Source organism: Zootermopsis nevadensis, unplaced genomic scaffold (assembly GCF_977971745.1).
Source record: "Zootermopsis nevadensis isolate Lab colony 2312 unplaced genomic scaffold, Znev_1.0 Znev_ptg000003l, whole genome shotgun sequence".
In the NCBI taxonomy this organism is placed as follows: domain Eukaryota; kingdom Metazoa; phylum Arthropoda; class Insecta; order Blattodea; family Termopsidae; genus Zootermopsis; species Zootermopsis nevadensis.
The window spans coordinates 2,611,306-2,634,778 of NW_028259135.1; the positions used below are offsets into that span (position 1 = coordinate 2,611,306).

General features: G+C 40.8%; 2 protein-coding genes across 6 annotated transcripts in view; one reads left to right on the plus strand and one right to left on the minus strand.

Annotated features, from left to right (window-relative positions):
* LOC110840944 (allergen Per a 4) overlaps positions 1-23,473 on the plus strand; it is a 168,062-nt gene that overhangs the window by 143,990 nt on the left and 599 nt on the right. For 2 of the 5 annotated variants that reach the window (XM_087358613.1, XM_087358619.1), the window contains 4 exons: positions 14,783-14,898; positions 15,057-15,187; positions 21,709-21,782; positions 23,096-23,179. In XM_087358613.1, coding sequence (XP_087214739.1) covers positions 14,788-14,898; positions 15,057-15,187; positions 21,709-21,782; positions 23,096-23,179 — 400 coding nt within the window. In that variant the 5' untranslated portion in view covers positions 14,783-14,787. Of the gene's footprint in view, positions 1-210; positions 241-12,503; positions 12,683-14,782; positions 14,899-15,056; positions 15,188-21,708; positions 21,783-23,095; positions 23,180-23,473 lie in introns of those variants that run through there. The other 3 variants (XM_087358620.1, XM_022086259.2, XM_087358615.1) reach the window with 3 other exon arrangements.
* On the minus strand, positions 1,373-7,895 carry LOC147874882 (uncharacterized). The gene is made up of 6 exons (XM_087358694.1): positions 7,822-7,895; positions 6,796-6,911; positions 6,111-6,241; positions 4,164-4,243; positions 3,052-3,138; positions 1,373-2,021 (listed from the first exon to the last, which is right to left on the minus strand). Exons 2-6 carry the CDS (start codon positions 6,895-6,897, stop codon positions 1,894-1,896), a joined length of 528 nt encoding a protein of 175 aa, XP_087214820.1. The 5' UTR covers positions 6,898-6,911; positions 7,822-7,895; the 3' UTR covers positions 1,373-1,893.

Consider the following 23,473-nt stretch of genomic DNA (forward strand, 5'->3'; position numbering starts at 1 on the left):
ACTCTGCGTGGCGGGGGTGCCGAGGGCCTAAAGGGGCTCTCAGGTATCAGGGCAAATGTATTGTGATCCAAAATGGTTACCCTAGGCGGGGAGGGCAGAATGATTCCGCTACACAGCTACGTCGTTTGAACCGAGTATGACCTACGATGTGGGTGCAAGTCTCTTAATCCTTTCTTTTCTTATATTATAGATTATCAGAAGACCTAGGGAGGAAAACTGCCCGGCAAACTAACCAATGAAGTGAGTGTCAGCAAAAGTTACAATAACGGTTATAACGAGTAACGGTTATAACGAGCACTTTTCCTGTGTCTCTTGGATCTCGTTATAACCGAATTCTTATTTACTAGACGTGAGTCGTTGAAACTGAATTTTACGATGCATGATTTGAGGTTCTAGGTTGCTAGGAGCGTATCCTGAGAAGTCTACGTTCATCCGACAGTATCTTTTCACTTCAATGTAGGGAGAATATAAGTGGTTTAAATTGATGCTTGTTCAGTTTGCCTGATTTGTTAAACAAAATATCAAAGTTTCGCATCGCAGCCGCCTTTGTAATTTTAAGTTACTAACATACAGCATTCAGCATTTCTTCAAGATCTGTCTCCATACAGAAATTCACTTTCGTAATGTGACCATGAAACCGAGAGTAATAAATACAGAATTGTAAATCTAAGAACACATGTGAAATTTGAGGCCCGTCGATGTTTTATGCGTTTTGACTCAGTTCCCGATAGCCTACGAAAACTAAAGGTGGCCGCTCAATGCACATACAAGTGTCATACGTTAATATTTTTTAGCAAACATATGTCGCACGATTTAGGTCTTTTCTGCTGAGGTCAGTATTTGACTGTTATCGGTTATATGGAATTGGAGGGGTATATGCAATAGAGTTTAATGTATTTCATAAAACAGAAGTATATCCTACAGATCCCTTGAAAATCTATTTAATATTGATAGACTCTGCTTTCGTTCCGCGAGATACAGCAGACTCCTCCAGACCCCACCATAGCCTCGTTTGCACGAAAGCGCGCTCTTTCAGTCAATTGTCTCGTTTACTGGCTCTTATAGCATGAGTTTTTTTTAGAATTTCGGTCGATTTCAATCGATTAAAATGTGGCTGGAATTTAGAAGATTGTTGTACACTCATAAAGCTGTATACTCCAAGAAAAAATGTGACCTTGTGGGCACAGAAGTTCAAAATGCGTTGTGTTCTTAAGTTGGACGCTTCAGCTGAGTGCGCTAAGTTGAAACACATCTCCAAACTTAAGAGTTACTTCTAAATACTTAAAATGTTACGTGAAGAGGAATGAGGTGAGGACAGGCCTTAATAAAATTTGCTTTGAAAATGTATCATCTTAAAGTAAACAGACACAGATGTGTAGCAGACATTTACTAATTTGTAATTGATTTCATCAGTGATAGAACAGGAAGGATGCATGTATGAACAAGTTGTTATGAAATATATCGAACCTCTTAGGTTTCAATTGAAAGTGTTCTGTTTCCGAATGATGGCATCATGTAGAAGCAAATTAAACACGTAACAACGACGTGTGGCCTGCTTTACAAGCATCAGCAGGAGCCATTTGATAGCCACTGTACCTTGAAGATGGAGACAGTAAGGTTATTCGAAACATCAGTGACACATTCCACACTACATGGTGCCGTATTTAAGTATTGGGTACTCATTAATAATGCAACTTTTAAATGGAACTTTTTGTGTGGCCTCAGTTTATATGTTGAATTGGACTCAGAAACCTATATTTTTACAAACGATCCATATCTGTAAAAATCTGCCTTTTGAACAATGCTTTCAACAGAAGATGTTACCCCTTACACCCTACACCAAAAAACAATGTGCAGTACAAATGTTTCCATTGTGTTCGTGCGCTCCCAAAGTTAGCAATGGTCCGCACTCCATTTCACAATCTGAATGGCAGCTAGGCCGGTTTCGTTGAAGGCTTTAAACGCTTTTTCCAATGTCGCTTCATCAGGACTCCGTTTTCGAAACCCGATGTAAGCATTTCCTGCAAACAGATTACGTGTTGTAAATATTCTGCTTAGAAGATTTGGCTGACTAATAAACGATAGAAACACAGATAAAGAAATGAAATTGAAGTTCATGTTGGAGGGAGTGACGCCACACGTTCTTCATCTGTTTACTGTCGACAGTCATCTGCGAGTTCCGGTCGCTTTACACCCTCCTCCAGGTTGCCGTTTGACAGGAGCTTGGGAGGGTTTATGAGCCGTTCTGGACATGGGGAGGAATTCTTGGCCATGCCAGGAATTGAAACCCGGTCGTCCAATCCGCCTGAGCTTTCTTGTTTAAAAATACAAATGAACACATGAAAATAAATAACTATGAAAACAGTGTTTCAATAAGTGAACGAATTAAACAAATTAATGCATATGAGTTTGTGACTTCTCAAATAACTTGATACAGGTACATTTTGACTGAATAAAAGGCGATAAAGTGACTAGTTGACGTAACTATGAACATGATGATTTGTTTCTTATGTTTTTTTAAAGCATTGAAGGTTAGGTGGATACGGCATATAGCAAGCGAGGGGAAGGGAGAAGAGCGTATAAAATTTTTGAAAAGATACTTTATAGAGTATCCCACTCTCAGCGTCAAGGGTTTGGTGGCAGACAAATGTTAAAAATTTATATTTTCAGGAACTGATGTCTTCACAAATAATAAACAGGCCTATTAAAGAGTTTGTCTGAGTCGAAAAACACACAAGATGCCTGAGGGTAGGCGCCGATACAGGGACGGCTGTGGTGTACCGTCCTTATCAGCAGGAAGTTAAGTGCCAGAACGTCAAGGAATGTTATGCAGGGACAGATGGGGTAGAAATGTTTAAAAAAGTAAATGCTCAGCCTTTTATAGCCTAGTGTATGTGTAGCAAGAGATATACGTGTGGGATCTGAAGTTATCTTATCTGTGAATACGAGGATGTTCTTTTGCGCTGTGATGCTGTAAGGACTCAACGTCTCTGTATTTAATGCTGAAGCATCGAGTCTCTGAATAAAGTAATCATCAAGAAGTATACTTACTATTTTCTCCCTGCTTTGAGCAAGACGTCATTATGAAGTAACTGTCTTGCTCGATTGCCAACAGAAGGTATCTGCCAGTCCAAAGCGCTGCAGGAATGAAAAGTAAAAATTTGTTCAAGTGACAGAAAATATTTCTGTATGTTGCAGTAAACAAAGTTAAATCCGAAAAACAATACAGACCAATCGAATCCGACCGTGAACTGACCTGTTCCTTTGTTCTTGGAATTTTAAAAAAAGGGGCAAGATATATTAACCTTGCACATACCTGAGACCGCATTTAGATTTCTAGGTGACTTGAGGGCGTAAAGTTTGTATATGTGAGGAAATTTGATTAAATCGACATTGCCAATTATTTAAAATGTTACTAACGTAGTATTGCAAGCAGGTACACACATTACTAAATAATTGCCTTTAACAGAATTATCAACTATGGGCATACTTGACCGTACTGTTACTTGAGAAGTTGTTCATTATGAGCATTTTTGTTATGGGTATATTTACTTTTTAAATGGAAAATTGTGTATATTGCTCGATATTTTTTTTTGTGTTTCAGTCTTGGCGCCAGAAAAGATGTTTAGGTAGTGGTTTTTTATAGCACAGTGGTAACTTATTTTAACTTCCGATATCAAAATTTTGCACAAAGGATATGTTAAGGGTTTCGTATGGTTCTCAGAATTAATAGGTAATATTTCAGTATTTCAGCATTAATCAACGGATCACCTGTGGCGAAATTTATTATAAACACCGTAAGCCAATAAGGAAGTGAAGTAGATATTTGGACAGTCCTTAATTCATTCAAACTGGCTTCAGAGAGAACTTAGGCTGGGGCCACACGACCATACAAAGTACGTCCGTTGCAACGGACGTAGGTGAGAACACAACACGACCGCCAATTACCGTGGCAGATTGAAAGGATTTAGAAAGAAAAAAATAGTATTGTCTGTACTTACATATCATAATTTTATGACGGACGTCACGATGCGCGTTACAACAGACGAAATTTGTACGGTCGTGTGGCCCCAGCCTTAAATGACACAGTTTACTTTCTTCGCGAAAGTGTTTGGTATTGTTTCCTGAATAAAATGTAACTGGACCCTTCAGTTCGTACTTACAATTTGTGCTGTTGTTATCAAAGTATCCGTTTGTTCTAAAGTTAGAAGCTTCTCCATTGATTGTAACTTCACGCTGTTTGCTGTTAGATTCGAAAAAGAACATTCAGTTCATTAACCTATAAAATACTACAAAATGTTTATATTATAAACGGTCAGAATCTCGAATCGTATAATTGACTGGCAAAGTATCCTAGATTTACTGTAATTGAGATGCTTACAATAATGAGAGTACGGACGGACAGCTTTATTGCAAAATATACAGTACCTACAGCAACTCGTATTCTCCCACAAACCGTAACAGAGAGTGAGAGATGTACAATACCGAAATCAGTATTACCTCGAACAACAAGCCGTGTCAGTTGTGGACACTAACCCAACGTTTCGTAGACCAATTCCGCCTCCATTATCAAGGGAATATTTTAAGGTTGACCGACTCAAAAGAAACCCTGAATAATATTTTGTAACTCGTTTGAAGTTTGAATGTTTCTTGTGATTGCGCAATAACTTGGGTACAAATGTTTTTGTTTTTGTAATTTACCATCGTCTAGGTTTCATTAAAACCACAGTTAATTGGTTGTACTTGCGTTTTAGGCGAGAGAAGGACAAAAGCCTAGAATGTTGGGGCTGTCTGTTCGAATTAGGCTCGTACATGGACCAACCAGGGGGCCAGCCGCCCTCGTACAATTTTTACAACGCTGTATTATCTTGTAGGATGAAAATTACATATCTGACGTCAGAAAACACGTTTTGTTATCGTCAGTATTTGTCACTGTGAGCGACTTGAAACTTAGGCGTTTGTTAAGACAGTAAAACGAAGAAATATTACGCGTCATACTGATTAACACGTAGAAGGAAAGATGTTAATCTTCACAAAATGAATGAATTAACGTAATGACCCACTGAAGATGGGAGTCTTCTAGGTTGTTGAGCCATATAGTGTGGTAGAAGTTTAGCGACGTTTCAAAGTTCTTTGCTGCCTCCATTATCAGTGCGATGAGTCGCAAGGACCTCTGAAACGTCGGTAAACGTCTACCAGACTACACGGCGCAACTACCCAGAAGACAGCCATCTTCAAATTCACCGCCGAGAAAACCTTAAATCCTACATCTAATGACCCATGTTATTGAAATTAAAGAAAACTATTGAAGAATGCGTGAATAAATTTACAGAAGTATGCCTAATTTTATAGCATTTGTAATAAACTGCAGCGGCGTTTAATAAAATTTCAGTGATTTATAAGGGGCGAATGTGGGGCCACGTCTGTAAAGATTCGAGAATCCGTGGTCTAGACGATGGATAAAGCCCGAAATAACAGTTTTACAAATTACAGCTTGTTCTAATTTCAGAACGAAATAAATGTTTAGTAACAAAATATAATACACTACGAAGGTAACCTGTAAAAATTAAAGATATAAATGTATTCATATATTTTAAACTAGTTTGTGTTATGTGGTATTTTGTTATAATTTATATTCATAATTTTTGGAGTATGGAAATCAATGTCAAGTATTTATGCTTGTGGTAAATGTCTCAGTTTTCATAATCTTTTTCGCTTGTAGCCACGTTTCCCATTAACATGATTATGGAAGTCAAATAGAGGATTGGATGTATTTAAATCTGAATTGATGTGTATTTATTTTAAACTTCTATTCCGGTTATTTTAAATTGCGAGCCACATGAACGTGGAAGTTAGAATTCGATAATAGGGCTTTCTGTTACACGGATAAAAGTGTTTCTCCAAGTTCATAGACTTTCATGTTCCAGTCATCATTAACGGAATGAGAGATTCTCGTACTAATTATTTATATTTAAGATATCAGTGAAAAGGCCTCTCAGAGGCGTCCGTGCCAAAGCACTTGTATCACGAGACAGTGAATTTCACGTAATTAAGCAAAGAATAGAAATCCCTAAACGAGTTAATTCAATTACTTAATGTTGTAAACTCACCTCTTATCATATGCTAGGGTAGGAATAAACATTTTGCTGCTGGTTATCTTGATGAAGTCGGTACGAACACAGTCAAAATTGTCTTCTGCATTATTCGATGTGTGACAAAGCCAGTACCAGTGACCTGTCAACTGTAAGATCATTAGAGAGACTGAGACACACAAATCCTGTCTAAACCGATAGTTTTCTTGTTGCACTTTGATTAGTGCGACGATGGAATTTGTGGGGGGAGTTAACGGAGCGAGCTCAGATGTCGGTGGCTGAAGTAAATTTAATGACACTGCCTACAGTCATCTTCTGGGGAACACAGCTGTGGTGTATATTGGTGAGTCTTAACATAATAATTATTGATGGCTGTCTTCTGGGTTGCTGTGCCGTGTAGACGGTAGGAGTTTACCGACGTTTCAGAGGTCCTTGCTGCCTCCATCATCGCAATCTCCCTGATGAAGGAGGCATTAAGGACCTCTGAAACGTCGGTAAACTTATACCAGACTACACGGCGCAACAACCCAGAAGACAGCATTCTTCAGACTTTAAATCTTAAATTATTTTTGCATTACGTTCATTAATCACCTGTTGATTGTCAATTTGAGCCGATACTTGTTGTGATAAAATTGTTTATAATGTCCAATATAATATTTGTGTGACGGTTAAAATTATATAGTTCATGTGTGTCAGTACTTACTTCATTCCAATCAACATTCTGCAGTTTTGGAGTACCAAGATCGCATTCACCGGAAACCAACGCCAATTTGCCGACTACGCCAAGAAGGATGATAAGATACATCTTAATTGCAGTTCCTGTAATAATATAAACGTTCTTAATTTTATATTTTCGTCATTTATTGAGTATACTGAACGCATATGTGGACCTGCATGTTTCACACAGAGAGAAACTGCGTTATCAGACCTACATTAATTGTTGTTACGGACATTCCATTTTCCTCCGCGTCTCACTTCTCTATCCCACACATTACGCAGGGAAACATAAATGAATCATTTCATAATACAAGAGAAGGGCATAGGGGTTTAATCTTTGAAATATGCCGCTAAACCAAAGTAATAATTCAAAAAGGAGTTTCTAGCTCAAGGGATACGCCACCCGTCTTCGTTACAAAGGCCACCTGGTGTAAGCTGTTTATTCTGATAACGACACGAAACCTTTATATACACTCTTTGGGCAAAACGCTGCGATAATGAATGTTAAAGTGGAGTGCTACCCAAAGTAAATATTATGCTTCAGAACATTATTATTTTTATTATTAGTAGTAGTAATATTAGTAGTATCGTCATCGTTATGAATTATATACGTACAGTCAGAATTCCCCAAAAATGTATACTCACATCCAATACAAACAACAGCATTGTGTGTACATCTTTCTTGGAAACATGAAGAATTTCTTTAAAAAACGTCACAGGTTCACAGGCCAAAAATAAGATTCTCAGATTCCACATGAACAAACCAAATTTGCTGCCAACGTTTCGAGAACCATCTCTGTTTTCATCCTCAGGGTTGCTGGGTGACCAGTCCGTTCCTTTGTTGCGCTGCTAGTGCGCCTATCCTGTCTTATTTCTAATTAAAATGCATGCATTTCTTACGTCTTCCCATGCCATAATCCACTTCCTGTCCCTTAATTCGTCCGCCCTAATAGTATTTGAGGAGTACGAGCAATGTAGGCCCTTAGTACTTAATTATGTGTAGGCTACTTACGTGACCTGGGACTCTTCTGCGTCTCCTTTGTGAATTCCTTAGGACAGTCGTTTATATATTCGTAAAGTAGTTGTTTTTCTGTGCCTCATAAATTTTAAAATACGTAGAATAAAGGAAATACATGACTTTCCTGTGGATATTATCACCGCAGTTTATCATATAGATAAATATATTTTTAACGTGATCATAGGAGTTCTTTTATGGCAATGACCTTAAAGTAATACAGTGTGTCCACAAATTCCCTTCGGGGTTTTGAAAAATTGTAGCTCGCAAACAAATTGAGCTAGTCACATGCGGTTTGCGGCAGATTACAGTGAAACTCTGGATTTTTTTTTTCTCTCTCTCTCTCTCCCTAACAGATGGCATAAGCGGCCATCTTTACGTTTCTCAGTCAGTTGTTTGTGAAATTGCTGCTGTGCATGAACGCGCGCGTTGTGTGGGATGGCTTTTTGAGACAAAATCAGTCACCCAGACTCAATGAAATTACCGCACACAGTTGAATAAGCAACCTCCGAGTGACAATGCAATAAGAGACTGGCAACGGCGTTTCCTAGAAACTGGTAGCGTCCATGATCGCAAGAAAAGTGGCAGACCGAGTGTAAGCGATGAATGTGTGGAAAGAATCCGTGAATCGTTCGTACGAAGCCCTACAAAATCCACACGGCGAGCTTCGCGTAAATTGTTACGCCCACGTTCAACGGTACACAAAGTGCTTCATAAGAGGTCGAGGTTATGTGCATACAATGTTCAGTTAGTGCAACAGTTGAAACCTGGTGATGGCATAGCACGTCAACATTTCGCAGAAGAAATGCTCGACTGCATTGACCTTGATTTGGACTTCTTGAAAAGAATCATGTTCACGGACGAGGCAACATTTAATGTCTCGGGTAAAGTTCACAGGCATAATGTGCGCATATGGGGCACTGAAAACCCACATGTTGTTTGAGAGCACATACGCGATAGTCCGAAAGTGAACGTGTAGTGTGGTGTAATGAATGACCAGGTTATTGGAGCCTTCTTTTTTCAAGAGCAGACGATCAACATGAACACCTGGACATGCTGAAACTGAGTCGGTCCAATGCCTTGGCCTCCACGTTCACCAGACATAACACCACTGGATTTTTTCCTGTGGGGTTATGTCAAGAGCATTGTGTTCCGAACACCAGTTAACGGACTTGACGTGAAGACCCGTATCAGGACTGCGATCTCGGCTATTCCAGCGGACATGCTCCACAGGACATGGCAGGAGTTCGAATATCGTCTGGACGTTCTCCGTGCTACCAAGGGAGCCCACGTCGAAGTCTACCGAATTCAGTAAGAAACTTACAGAGTTTCACTGTAATCTGCCGCATACCGCATGTGACTAGCTCAATTTGTTTGCGCGCCACAATTTTTCAAAACCTCTGAGGGACTTTGTGGACACACTGTATATCTTTCAGAACCCTTGAAGATCTATTAATATTGATACGCCACTATTTGTATATGCCTAATATGTTAATTTATTTACAATTGACCAAGAGTCTTGTGTAGTGTCTAGTAGTGTCGGCGTCCAACCTACTATAAAGCCTGTTGTTTCTTATGCGTTTACGCAAATAATTAATTCGATGGTTCAGGGACTATCTTTACAGCATAGTCGCTCAGCTGGTAAAGAATTTTCCATTTTTTTATGAAGCTCTGAGGTTCATGACCGTATACATAAGAATTCTTCACCAGTTTCTATCCTACGCCAGACCCTGTCATTACTTCTTGAGGTTTTAAAATTAAAATGTACGCATTTCCTACGTCTTCTCATATCCCACGCGTCTCATCTCCCTTAATTTGTTTGCTCAAATAGTATCTGAATGAAGGCCCTAATTATGCGTTCTTTAAATGAAGTGCGTAGCAAAACAACGTTATGTACTGCTCATATTTGTCTGTTTGTCCATCCGTCCAGTCGATTCAACTCGAGAACCACTGGACGGATTTGGATTAAATTTGATGTGGAGGTTGTGCTATTTTCCATGACCTCAAAATTATACTTTTGAATTTTCTGTGCGCGTTGATAACAGAACGACGGATGAGGAAAATCGAGAGGCAGACATTGAAGTGCTGCGATCGTTTGGAACTGTCCATCAAGTTCTCATTGTCTTGAAATGCATATAGCAAAGAACTCGTAGAATACACTTTCCAAGCTTGTTATTCATTTACCTCTTGGTTATGTATTATTTACTTACAGAATTTGGGGCTCTAATGCTATCTTCTGAGGCTTCTATATTGAAATATTTCAGGTCATGTTCTTTTCTTGGACTCCTCCCGTGTGGGAGATTTCTTTTTCTTTGAAATGTGCATTTATTAAATAGTGAGTGACAAGCCCACTGCCTCTGCACAATTTCTACTCAATCCTGATTTGTCTGCTAGAGCAATCTGGTAGTGAATCAGGAGAGACTTGGGTTGAGAAATGGCCGCTGAATTTTGATTATGAAACATCCCGTTCATGCTCATAAGATTCTTTTACATGCCGGTTTTACATCCCTTAAGGAAGTTGTGCTACGGATTTTTATGACCTTTAAAAATCCATCGACCTCGACCGGGTTTGAACCCAGGGTCTATCGGCGAGCACGCTAAGTACTAGTCCATGAAGTACGACCTTCAGGTCATGTGTTTAGATAAATTCTATTACGTTTCTTAACAAAATATACAACAACGCAGACATGCACATTTCCTTTCTGTTGACATTATCACTACAATTCAACAGGAAGATACTAACGTTAGACAGAAATGATGTCATTTGTAAGGTAACTTATCTGACATCGTTGGAGGCCTATCGTATTGAGAAGGTGACTAAATGCTGGCCTTGAAAATACCTGTTGTATTACATGGCTAATATTTTTAATGTCCGACTGTAATTACACTTTTGGATAATAGTACACACTTTGTCCATTAATTTCATATCATATTATGCAGATTAGATTAAATTGCTGTAATTTACATTCGAGCGTTCCATTTCAGACGTAAACATATCGTGCATTTGTTTCCAAGATCATTAACATCAGACATTTACTTCGTCTATAATTTTGTAACCCACAAAATGCAAATATATTTGAAATTCCCAATCAGCAGGCTATAAATCATTCGCTGTTCTATGTAAGAATGGATATAAGTTTTGTAGCTAGACATGTCTATGTGTGCCAGGAGGACATAATATACAATTTCGAATTAAACGTGCAGATTCGATCAAATTCCGTATGAACAAAGAAGTCATTTATTGTTTGTAGAAAAATATCATAATGTTTTGTAGTCAGAGGTAATTGTGATGTATAGTCACTGATCTATGTTTTTGTAGCCACAAAATGAGAATTAGTTCGAAAGTTGTATACGAATCATTCGTTATTTTATGCGTGAATGTACATCGAGATATCAAAATGACGTTTTAGGATAGTGATATGGATGATAATGTTTTAATCAGAAGTTCTTGCCGTCTATCTTCAGTGTTAATTTTGGTGGTCATTCTCTGTCGTCACCACGACTCTAAATTCGGAACACTTTTTTTTGTGGTTCCTGTCTTTGTTCCTGTGATCTCATTGTCGGAACAAGCAACATTATTTCCGTCACCTGTCTTCTGTCATGTTTTGTTTCCGAGTTGCAGGAATTGTCTTCACAACCACAAGGACCAGGTATATATATATATATATATATATATATATATATATATATATATATATATATATTTTTTTCAACCTTTTAAGAAATCAGCATATAAAGTTCGCGGTGTCTGTCCTCGCTAACATAAAGAAATATAACGCGGGCATAACTTCAGTTTGGAACACGTGGAAAACCTCATCTATTTGAAGTCAGAACTTGATAGTGACTGTGTAACACGTGTCTAACCACCAGCATTCCAACCCCGTTCTACCTTTAACAGGCCCTCGTGATCTACACACAAAACTGGAAGTATCATTGTAAAATAAGGATTTCTGGTTAAAAAGCACATAAGGCATTTTTGCATGCAGATAGGGTGCTTAAATTTTTTTTAAGAATTTTAACCAAAATCAAAAATGCATATTCGTTTCCTTTTGACATGACCCTTCAGCCTGGTTGTTATTCTAGACAATCGCTTGCACCAATACACGTGTTCTCCAGATTTCGTGTTTTAATGTAATAAAAAAGCGTCCCACTATACGCCATGTAGGCGCTTGGGGGGAGAGGTAGTATAGCTCGTACTCATTCCTGACCTCGCCGCTAGATGGGGGTGAGTGGTCAGCATCACACCCCGGCCGCGTTATAACCCCGGAAAAGGACTCCGGGTGGGTGGGCCCCCGGGTGGGTGGGCCCCCCAGAGTCGGTCTGCACGCAAAGGCTAGGGGAAAACTCTAAGTTTTTTTTATTTTTTGTTAATTTAATAACAAGAAAGCTGGGGACATTTTAAGTGCTAATTTACCAAGATCATACTGATAGAAAAAAGAAACAAAGGAAGTTCTAAGTTACAAAATATGGCAATTAGAACGTTAAAAGTTGATATATTACAGTGAAATGACAGGAAGTTAAGAAAGATAAGTCGTTAAATTGCAAAAACTTGTCATTTGTGGAAAATGCTGTCTTGATATGTTTTTGACATTTAGAGTGCTTACAAATAAATTATATTTATCTCTATTAAGATAACAATATAATTTCGAATGTAGGTCAACTTTTGTTTTTTCGCTTGTTTATTCTGACAATAAAACCCGCGGGATTTCAATGTACAGCATACTTCGCTACCAGCATTGGGATCCTGTCGTTGTGTCACATTGTTGTTTTCTGAACTGCATTGTTGCGATTGGCTGACTGTGGTTGTCAACTGTTTGACTAAGCTTCGTGTGAGTATGAGCGCAAGACCTAGTCTGACGTACGGTAGACTCCGCGTTATCCGGGTTGCCTTGGAAATTTATTTTCCGAGTAATCAAAATCCCAGGTAAAAATTGAAAGGAAACGCGAAACTGTAACAAATATATAAGTTTATTTACGGAAATACATTACTTAATTTTTTAAAGATTTACTGTTAAAAAAAAGAGTTTTATTTTAAATTTAACACAAATTTAAAGAAATGATTTTAGTGGATAGTAATAATATTCTGTTGTCGTAAACTTTAGATTTTAGCAACAATTGATTTATTTTAATACGTTAAATAATATGTCAGTGTTCTATTTATACCTTTCTTTTCAAAAGTCCTAACTTTTACAACAAACTTTCTAAATTGGTTTTAATTTTAATTTAAACTGCGGTTAATCCGTGCCCTCCCCGGATAATCGTGAGTCAACTGTTTTTCGAATTTTTCATTCTTGTGTGATAAGTAATGACAAAGTTTTTCTTACTAGAAGGGAGGAGAACGCAATGGATTTTAGATTGTAGACAAGACTTCAAACTCTTTTCCTAAATTCGATATTACGAGTCGTTCGCTACTCATCCAATTAATCTCGGTTTCAGAATGAAATTAATCATTTTCACATCTGGAGGAATGTGTGAAGTTGTCTAAATATCTATTTCAAAACGTATAGGAGAGAAAATTTGATGGACAATCTACTAGGACTAAGTTTTCGAAGGAGTTACATAGTTATGTCATTTGGTTTGTTTTGATTAAGATCGTGCAGGGGGCGTGGGGCCTTGGAATTTGTTATTATGGCGGCAGGGACTCGATTATCCTTATGATCAGATACACTTTGAAAAGACGTGCTCGCTTTATACAGTCGTCCCGCCATGCTCCAGAGGTGAAACAAAATATTATAATGACTGTAGCAGGATTTGTGTCGAATTACCAGTTTTATAAGGATCTCAAATAATTAAAACTTCCTAACAAATCAGTTTTCTATAACAGATAGTTATGTGAGATGTGCTCTCTGTTTATACATTCAAGTGTTTTAAGCACTTTGGTAGAACCAGCCATTGGGACACTTTTGTTAGGTAACTCCTACGAAATCTACACGTCTCTCCAACAAGTACATGTTCGTATGTTTCGATTTTGAATGCACACAAAATTTAGAAAGGTGTCATGGAAGTTTTGAACACACATGTTTATCAAATCTCAATTGCATTCAGTAAATGTTTCTGAAAACATTAACGATATTTGTTAAGTCTGTGTCCAGTGCAGTAAGAGGCGACAAGTGGTTTGGTATGGCTCTTGTATTTTAATATTTTAATATTTTCCGTCAAATCACAATTTTAATAAGATAATAAAATATAAAATATTTAAAATATCATTTCACGTTCCACATCGAATAATCGATCATTCGATGCGGAACGTGAAATGATATTTTAAATATTTTATATTTTATTATCTTATTAAAATTGTGATTTGACGGAAAATATTAAAATATTAACCTAATTCACAATATGACGCAAATATACTACTTTGTGTCTCTTGTAGGAAAGTGCATAGGGTTCCTGAGACAGCCGAGGGCGTTTTCAGATGAGATTTATGTGCTGTCTCGTAAGTCTAGAGGCTGTGAAGCTTAGTTATTCAGAAGTGAGATGGTAATCGAAAATTGTCATAGACGGACAAAAATCCTGTTCATAGCTGTTCACTTTTTTTGGATTCCCCAGATTTTATCCTAGGCCATCGAAAAACATTGCCCAAAATTCTCGGTCTGAGCTCCTCAACTCTTAAAACAATTGAAAAATTTTAATTATATATATATATATATTATATATATTTTTCGGGAAATACTACACAATTCTATAGAATAAATAAGAAATAAATCGATATACTGATATCGATCTAGATATCTGTAAATTGACATATCGGTAAGGATGAATCGATATATTAACATCGACACATTTAAATCGATCAATCTATCCGCACGATAAAATCTATATTAAGTTAATGTTGAAGAAATGATCTGTGATAAGACCCGCCCACAAATGTGTATTAACCAGTAGGAAGAAGAAATTGATTCTGTGTTATAGCAACTTGTTGAAATAGTAAATAATGTATCCGTTTCGTTTTCTTCAGGAATCATGATCAAATTGCCGTACGCCATTGTGGTGATTTTACTGACCTACTTTATAGTAGCTGATGCTGAGTGCAACGTTGAGCCAGTGAAGGACATTAATTTGGATATGGATAAGGTGAGTTTAGAGGAGTAAAATGTTAATCAGGTCTGTACCCCAAGAAGTTAATAATTATTCATTTAATTAATGACTGGTTAACTGGTCTGTTAAATGACATGTGCTAGGTTTAGAGGCAATCTTTCATGGTTCCATAGTTTAAGGCATATTTATTCTAGTATCTGGGAACTTGGTGCTGGGTCTTCCACACACCCAGTGACGTGGACAAGAACGCCGGCTGCATTAAGGAAATTGCCCAGAAATTCAATGAATCGACCATCGTCGTGCCCACAGCATTTTACGATGAGAGGTACCTACAGAGTTTTTACCTTTTCCAAATTCTTTTGATGAGGTGACCCCTGGAGAGACCTAGACGTAGATGGGAGGATAATCTCAGGCGGGATCTATGGGAGATAGGAGTTGAAGGAGACTGGATTTTGTTGGCCCAGGACAGAGCTTTGGTTAATTCGGTGATGAACCTTCGGGTTCCGTAAGCCATCTGGTTGGTTGGATCCACTATTTGGGAAGCCTGAGGGGAACAGACCGCTGGGGAGACCTAGACGTAGATGGGAGGATAATCTCAGGCGAGATCTATGGGAGATAGGAGTTGAAGGAGACTGGATTTTGTTGGCCCAGGACAGAGCTTTGGTTAATTCGGTGATGAACCTTCGGGTTCGGTAAGCCATCTGGTTGGTTGGATCCACTATTTGGGAAACCTGAAGGGAAGAGACCGCTGGGGAGACCTAGACGTAGATGGGAGGATAATCTCTGGCGGGATCTATGGGAGATAGGAGTTGAAGGAGACTGGATTTTGTTGGCCCAGGACAGAGCTTTGGTTAATTCGGTGATGAACCTTCGGCTTCGGTAAGCCATCTGGTTGGTTGGGTCCACTATTTGGGAAGCCTGAGGGGAAGAGACCTCTGGAGAGACCTAGACGTAAATGGGAGGATAATCTCAGGTGGGATCTATGGGAGATAGGAGTTGAAGGAGACTGGATTTTGTTGGCCCAGGACAGAGCTTTGGTTAATTCGGTGATGAACCTTCGGCTTCGGTAAGCCATCTGGTTGGTTGGGTCCACTATTTGGGAAGCCTGAGGGGAAGAGACCGCTGGGGAGACCTAGACGTAGATGGGAGGATAATCTCAGGTGGGATCTATGAGAGATAGGAGTTGAAGGAGACTGGATTTTGTTGGCCCAGGACAGGGTCCGGTGGAGGGCTTTGGTTAATTCGGTGATGAACCTTCGGCTTCGGTAAGCCATCTGGTTGGTTGGATCCACTATTTGGGAAGCCTGAAGGGAAGAGACCGCTGGGGAGACCTAGACGTAGATGGGAGGATAATCTCAGGTGGGATCCATGGGAGATAGGAGTCGAAGGAGACTGGATTTTGTTGGCCCAGGACAGGGTCCGGTGGAGGGCATGGTTAATTCGGTGATGAACCTTCGGCTTCGGTAAGCCATCTGGTTGGTTGGATCCACTATTTGGGAAACCTGAAGGGAAGAGACCGCTGGGGAGACCTAGACGTAGATGGGAGGATAATCTCTGGCGGGATCTATGGGAGATAGGAGTTGAAGGAGACTGGATTTTGTTGGCCCAGGACAGAGCTTTGGTTAATTCGGTGATGAACCTTCGGCTTCGGTAAGCCATCTGGTTGGTTGGGTCCACTATTTGGGAAGCCTGAGGGGAAGAGACCTCTGGAGAGACCTAGACGTAAATGGGAGGATAATCTCAGGTGGGATCTATGGGAGATAGGAGTTGAAGGAGACTGGATTTTGTTGGCCCAGGACAGAGCTTTGGTTAATTCGGTGATGAACCTTCGGCTTCGGTAAGCCATCTGGTTGGTTGGGTCCACTATTTGGGAAGCCTGAGGGGAAGAGACCGCTGGGGAGACCTAGACGTAGATGGGAGGATAATCTCAGGTGGGATCTATGAGAGATAGGAGTTGAAGGAGACTGGATTTTGTTGGCCCAGGACAGGGTCCGGTGGAGGGCTTTGGTTAATTCGGTGATGAACCTTCGGCTTCGGTAAGCCATCTGGTTGGTTGGATCCACTATTTGGGAAGCCTGAAGGGAAGAGACCGCTGGGGAGACCTAGACGTAGATGGGAGGATAATCTCAGGTGGGATCCATGGGAGATAGGAGTCGAAGGAGACTGGATTTTGTTGGCCCAGGACAGGGTCCGGTGGAGGGCATGGTTAATTCGGTGATGAACCTTCGGCTTCGGTAAGCCATCTGGTTGGTTGGATCCACTATTTGGGAAGCCTGAAGGGAAGAGACCGCTGGGGAGACCTAGACGTAGATGGGAGGATAATCTCAGGCGGGATCTATGGGAGATAGGAGTTGAAGGAGACTGGATTTTGTTGGCCCAGGACAGGGTCCGGTGGACGGCTTTGGTTAATTCGGTGATGAACCTTCGGCTTCGGTAAGCCATCTGGTTGGTTGGGTACACTATTTGGGAAGCCTGAGGGGAAGAGACCTCTGGAGAGACCTAGACGTAGATGGGAGGATAATCTCAGGCGGGATCTATGAGAGATAGGAGTTGAAGGAGACTGGATTTTGTTGGCCCAGGACAGAGCTTTGGTTAATTCGGTGATGAACCTTCGGGTTCCGTAAGCCATCTGGTTGGTTGGATCCACTATTTGGGAAGCCTGAGGGGAACAGACCGCTGGGGAGACCTAGACGTAGATGGGAGGATAATCTCAGGCGAGATCTATGGGAGATAGGAGTTGAAGGAGACTGGATTTTGTTGGCCCAGGACAGAGCTTTGGTTAATTCGGTGATGAACCTTCGGGTTCCGTAAGCCATCTGGTTGGTTGGATCCACTATTTGGGAAGCCTGAGGGGAACAGACCGCTGGGGAGACCTAGACGTAGATGGGAGGATAATCTCAGGCGAGATCTATGGGAGATAGGAGTTGAAGGAGACTGGATTTTGTTGGCCCAGGACAGAGCTTTGGTTAATTCGGTGATGAACCTTCGGGTTCGGTAAGCCATCTGGTTGGTTGGATCCACTATTTGGGAAACCTGAAGGGAAGAGACCGCTGGGGAGACCTAGACGTAGATGGGAGGATAATCTCTGGCGGGATCTATGGGAGATAGGAGTTGAAGGAGACTGGATTTTGTTGGCCCAGGACAGAGCTTTGGTTAATTCGGTGATGAACCTTCGGCTTCGGTAAGCCATCTGGTTGGTTGGGTCCACTATTTGGGAAGCCTGAGGGGAAGAGACCTCTGGAGAGACCTAGACGTAAATGGGAGGATAATCTCAGGTGGGATCTATGGGAGATAGGAGTTGAAGGAGACTGGATTTTGTTGGCCCAGGACAGAGCTTTGGTTAATTCGGTGATGAACCTTCGGCTTCGGTAAGCCATCTGGTTGGTTGGGTCCACTATTTGGGAAGCCTGAGGGGAAGAGACCGCTGGGGAGACCTAGACGTAGATGGGAGGATAATCTCAGGTGGGATCTATGAGAGATAGGAGTTGAAGGAGACTGGATTTTGTTGGCCCAGGACAGGGTCCGGTGGAGGGCTTTGGTTAATTCGGTGATGAACCTTCGGCTTCGGTAAGCCATCTGGTTGGTTGGATCCACTATTTGGGAAGCCTGAAGGGAAGAGACCGCTGGGGAGACCTAGACGTAGATGGGAGGATAATCTCAGGTGGGATCCATGGGAGATAGGAGTCGAAGGAGACTGGATTTTGTTGGCCCAGGACAGGGTCCGGTGGAGGGCATGGTTAATTCGGTGATGAACCTTCGGCTTCGGTAAGCCATCTGGTTGGTTGGATCCACTATTTGGGAAACCTGAAGGGAAGAGACCGCTGGGGAGACCTAGACGTAGATGGGAGGATAATCTCTGGCGGGATCTATGGGAGATAGGAGTTGAAGGAGACTGGATTTTGTTGGCCCAGGACAGAGCTTTGGTTAATTCGGTGATGAACCTTCGGCTTCGGTAAGCCATCTGGTTGGTTGGGTCCACTATTTGGGAAGCCTGAGGGGAAGAGACCTCTGGAGAGACCTAGACGTAAATGGGAGGATAATCTCAGGTGGGATCTATGGGAGATAGGAGTTGAAGGAGACTGGATTTTGTTGGCCCAGGACAGAGCTTTGGTTAATTCGGTGATGAACCTTCGGCTTCGGTAAGCCATCTGGTTGGTTGGGTCCACTATTTGGGAAGCCTGAGGGGAAGAGACCGCTGGGGAGACCTAGACGTAGATGGGAGGATAATCTCAGGTGGGATCTATGAGAGATAGGAGTTGAAGGAGACTGGATTTTGTTGGCCCAGGACAGGGTCCGGTGGAGGGCTTTGGTTAATTCGGTGATGAACCTTCGGCTTCGGTAAGCCATCTGGTTGGTTGGATCCACTATTTGGGAAGCCTGAAGGGAAGAGACCGCTGGGGAGACCTAGACGTAGATGGGAGGATAATCTCAGGTGGGATCCATGGGAGATAGGAGTCGAAGGAGACTGGATTTTGTTGGCCCAGGACAGGGTCCGGTGGAGGGCATGGTTAATTCGGTGATGAACCTTCGGCTTCGGTAAGCCATCTGGTTGGTTGGATCCACTATTTGGGAAGCCTGAAGGGAAGAGACCGCTGGGGAGACCTAGACGTAGATGGGAGGATAATCTCAGGCGGGATCTATGGGAGATAGGAGTTGAAGGAGACTGGATTTTGTTGGCCCAGGACAGGGTCCGGTGGACGGCTTTGGTTAATTCGGTGATGAACCTTCGGCTTCGGTAAGCCATCTGGTTGGTTGGGTACACTATTTGGGAAGCCTGAGGGGAAGAGACCTCTGGAGAGACCTAGACGTAGATGGGAGGATAATCTCAGGCGGGATCTATGAGAGATAGGAGTTGAAGGAGACTGGATTTTGTTGGCCCAGGACAGAGCTTTGGTTAATTCGGTGATGAACCTTCGGGTTCCGTAAGCCATCTGGTTGGTTGGATCCACTATTTGGGAAGCCTGAGGGGAAGAGACCTCTGGAGAGACCTAGACGTAGATGGGAGGATAATCTCAGGTGGGATCTATGGGAGATAGGAGTTGAAGGAGACTGGATTTTGTTGGCCCAGGACAGAGCTTTGGTTAATTCGGTGATGAACCTTCGGCTTCGGTAAGCCATCTAGTTGGTTGGGTCCACTATTTGGGAAGCCTGAGGGGAAGAGACCTCTGGAGAAACCTAGACGTAGATGGGAGGATAATCTCAGGCGGGATCTATGAGAGATAGGAGTTGAAGGAGACTGGATTTTGTTGGCCCAGGACAGAGCTTTGGTTAATTCGGTGATGAACCTTCGGCTTCGGTAAGCCATCTAGTTGGTTGGGTCCACTATTTGGGAAGCCTGAGGGGAAGAAACCTCTGGAGAGACCTAGACGTAGATGGGAGGATAATCTCAGGCGGGATCCATGGGAGATAGGAGTCGAAGGAGACTGGATTTTGTTGGCCCAGGACAGAGTCCGATGAAGGGCTTTGGTTAATTCGGTGATGAATCTTCGGCTTCGGTAAGCCATCTAGGTAGTTAGTTTGATGAGGTGAATGCGTAACGTCGAGGTCATTCCCGTCCGTCAGCAGGTTTCATCTCTAGAACGACTTATCGATTTAGCTTTATTATGGTACGAGGTTTCCACGGTAAAATGTATGTGGAATACTTACTTTGGCCCGTATCTTTGAAATATAAAAATAAGATATAGTAATTGAAATTTTGTGATTCTACTGTATTTGAAACATTATTCGTGGCTTAAAGTTATTATTTTGCGTACTGTTGAGACACGGGCATAGTTTTTATTCATACAACGATGAGATATATCCTAATTTTAACTCTTCCGTAGGCAATGTCCCTTTCACAGAGTTTACATAAGGGCATTCATGTTTTTATCTTTTAAGCCCTATTTGACGAAACGAAGACCACGCCTAAGAACTAGGGAAATAACGTCAGGGCTCAGGAGCGTAAAACTGCTTTCATAACTTACTGTCAATAAGTCGAGATCAAATAGTTAGGATCAGCAGTGTCGATTAAAGTCGTGTGTAACGTTTAACAGTATCCAAGAAATAAATAAGCTTACCATTAAAACCTGTCCATTATGTAAAATTAAAAAGATACAATTGTACTGTGTTGAGTTTACCATGTTATCAAAAAACTTTTCAGAATTATCAAGTTAATTTCCATTACTGATTAAGGCTTCGACCGGGATGTTCTTTTGTTAAATCTTACGTGGTACCACCTGATTCGACTTCTAATGGTTAAGTGAAGTGTTTTCTTCGCGGTACGGTCTGGATTCGTAAATATTATGAAGACGAGCTTCGGCTTCAAAGGGTTAACCAGCTGATTTTCGTAATGGTGAGGTGTAGTGTTTTCTTCGCGGTACGGACTGAATTCATAAATAATATTCAGACGATCTTCGGCTTCAAAGGGTTAACCATGAGCCGGGATAGCTCAGTCAGTATAGTGACTAGCTACGGACTGGACGACCGGGGTTCGATCCCCGACGGGGGGCAGAGGATTTTCCCTCTAGCCTCTGCGTCCAGACCGGCTCTGGGTCCCACCCAGCCTCCTCTAAAATGGGTACCGGGGTCCTTTCCCGGGGGTAAAGCCGACCGGGGCGTGATGCTGACCACTCACCTCCCATCTAGTGCCGAGGTCAAGGAAGAGAGGAGCTATACCTCCTCTCACCCCAAGCGCCTACATGGCGTATAGTGGGACAAACTTTTACTTTTTACTGCAAAATAGTATTCCTTTATTATAACTAGAATGTATAGTGAAATTCTAAAATTTCTCCTAAAACCATTGTGCCATATGGCGTCACTAGAGATTTATGTGAATGAAATAAAACGTGTTTTATGTTTCATTTACAGAACAAAACAAATCAAGATCTTCCAGGGCTCTATATACTCTTGGAACAGCACGAGTTTTACTGAAACCCTGAACGGTAATTAATTGTTCTGTTATTATTAACATTATTAACTCCTTCATTATATGGCTGTTTCTTCTGGTGTAAATGTCACTTAAAAATTGTAGGCAAATAGAAATTGGAATGTGAATTTATATTACCCTGACTTCAACATGTCAGGAAAGCTATCAATGAGTATTACACCGACTACGGATCAAATTCGGGGGGGGGGGGGGATGTATGAAATGGGGAGTATAATTCTCATTTACAACAGGGAATTTGAGCACTTCAAAAAGTGTTTAAAAATTTTTTCAGCTGTTCTGTGGGGCCGTGTCACCAGTTTATTAAAATTCCCCTTACACACTACTACGTTTCGGTACTTTAAGCACTGAAAGGGGGTGGGGGAGGGGATTTAATCTCATTACATTCTCGTGCTGCTGTTTATGTTAGATGCGGCAAAGAGTTGAAATGGTTGCAACTCACTTACATTTTATGGGTTCCGAAAAAAATTTTCATTTTGTATGTTTCAATATCAGTTGTCAGTCGTTCAATTTCCATAATTATTTATAATATTTTAGCATACAAATGCCACAAGAGAAGATAATACGTCAGTTATAATTGTTTATAATTATCATTAACATCATCACAGAAACTATTCAACCCATTGCAACCTTCACTGAGGTTACAATAAAGTAACACCATAAATAATATCCGTCTATATTTTATTTTATTTTAACGCCTTGTTTCTTTTTACAATACTATTACATGTTTCGGTCTATCCTAGTCCATCTTCATGTGGCACGTAAGGTTTTTATTGAACTGTATGGGCTTTGTGATCAATCAATACATTTAGTAGATTTTCCACTCATTTGCAACCACAAGTTAAAATTTAATTTTTCATATTTAAAAATTGTGAGCTGGGATCTCCTACCTTATGCTGTTGGGCACATTTGTAATCTCGGAATGGTTTTGGGTTGCCGCAGGAATCTTGAAAATATTTATAGTAATGACTTGATTGTTTGATGTTGATCGCGATTAGTGATTTTTGGTTCGTTAAACCGAATCTCTGTCCAGTCCGGAAAAGTTGCGAGTGTTTAAGTTGTGTTCAGGTTTCGTATGGAAATAATGGTGATATTTTCTATAAAAAAAGACTTGGAATTTGTTAGGTGGTTTTATGGGAAACAAAAAGTGATAAGACAATTTTCATTAAATTCCTTGATGTCAAAACGTAAGGTGCAATGCTATTCCTAGTCTGATTATTGTAATTAATCTCCTATTTTGAGGTGTATTTATACTGTACCGCTATACATTACAAGTTTCTGTTAACAGTTTTCTGTTTTTATTTTCATGAGGATGGAGTGCTACCTATTTTGTTCTGGCCGTTGACTATAGCAGTTATATTGTGACTTCAGCCTGCCTGAGAAACGAGTTAGCGCGTGAGTAGCAAACGAGTAGTAATCGAGTAACTGGCGAGTTTATCATAAGGGCATTGTGTACTTTGAGTTATTTTAAAAAACAGACCACGATTCACACCATGAAAAATTCCGATGACATTATTTAATGTCTTTAGTTTGAAAATAGGCTGTATAGGATGATGACATATTTTTAACGAAAAATAACAGGCATTTCCTTGGATTTTCGTGACCGAGTCACAACCAGTTTGCGGAATCAGGTTAAGGTGAATATTTATATAAACGTTTTATTTTACTTGGAAGAATTAGGCCTTGTCG

Coding starts and splice junctions, on each gene's coding strand:
- LOC147874882 (XM_087358694.1), bottom strand. CDS start 6,897: ATGTATCTTATCATCCTTCTTGGCGTAGTCGGCAAATTGGCGTTGGTT. Junction 3,139..4,163: donor TGATAACAACAGCACAAATT/GTAAGTACGAAC, acceptor TCATTCCTGCAG/CGCTTTGGACTGGCAGATAC. Junction 2,022..3,051: donor CTCAAAGCAGGGAGAAAATA/GTAAGTATACTT, acceptor ATCTGTTTGCAG/GAAATGCTTACATCGGGTTT.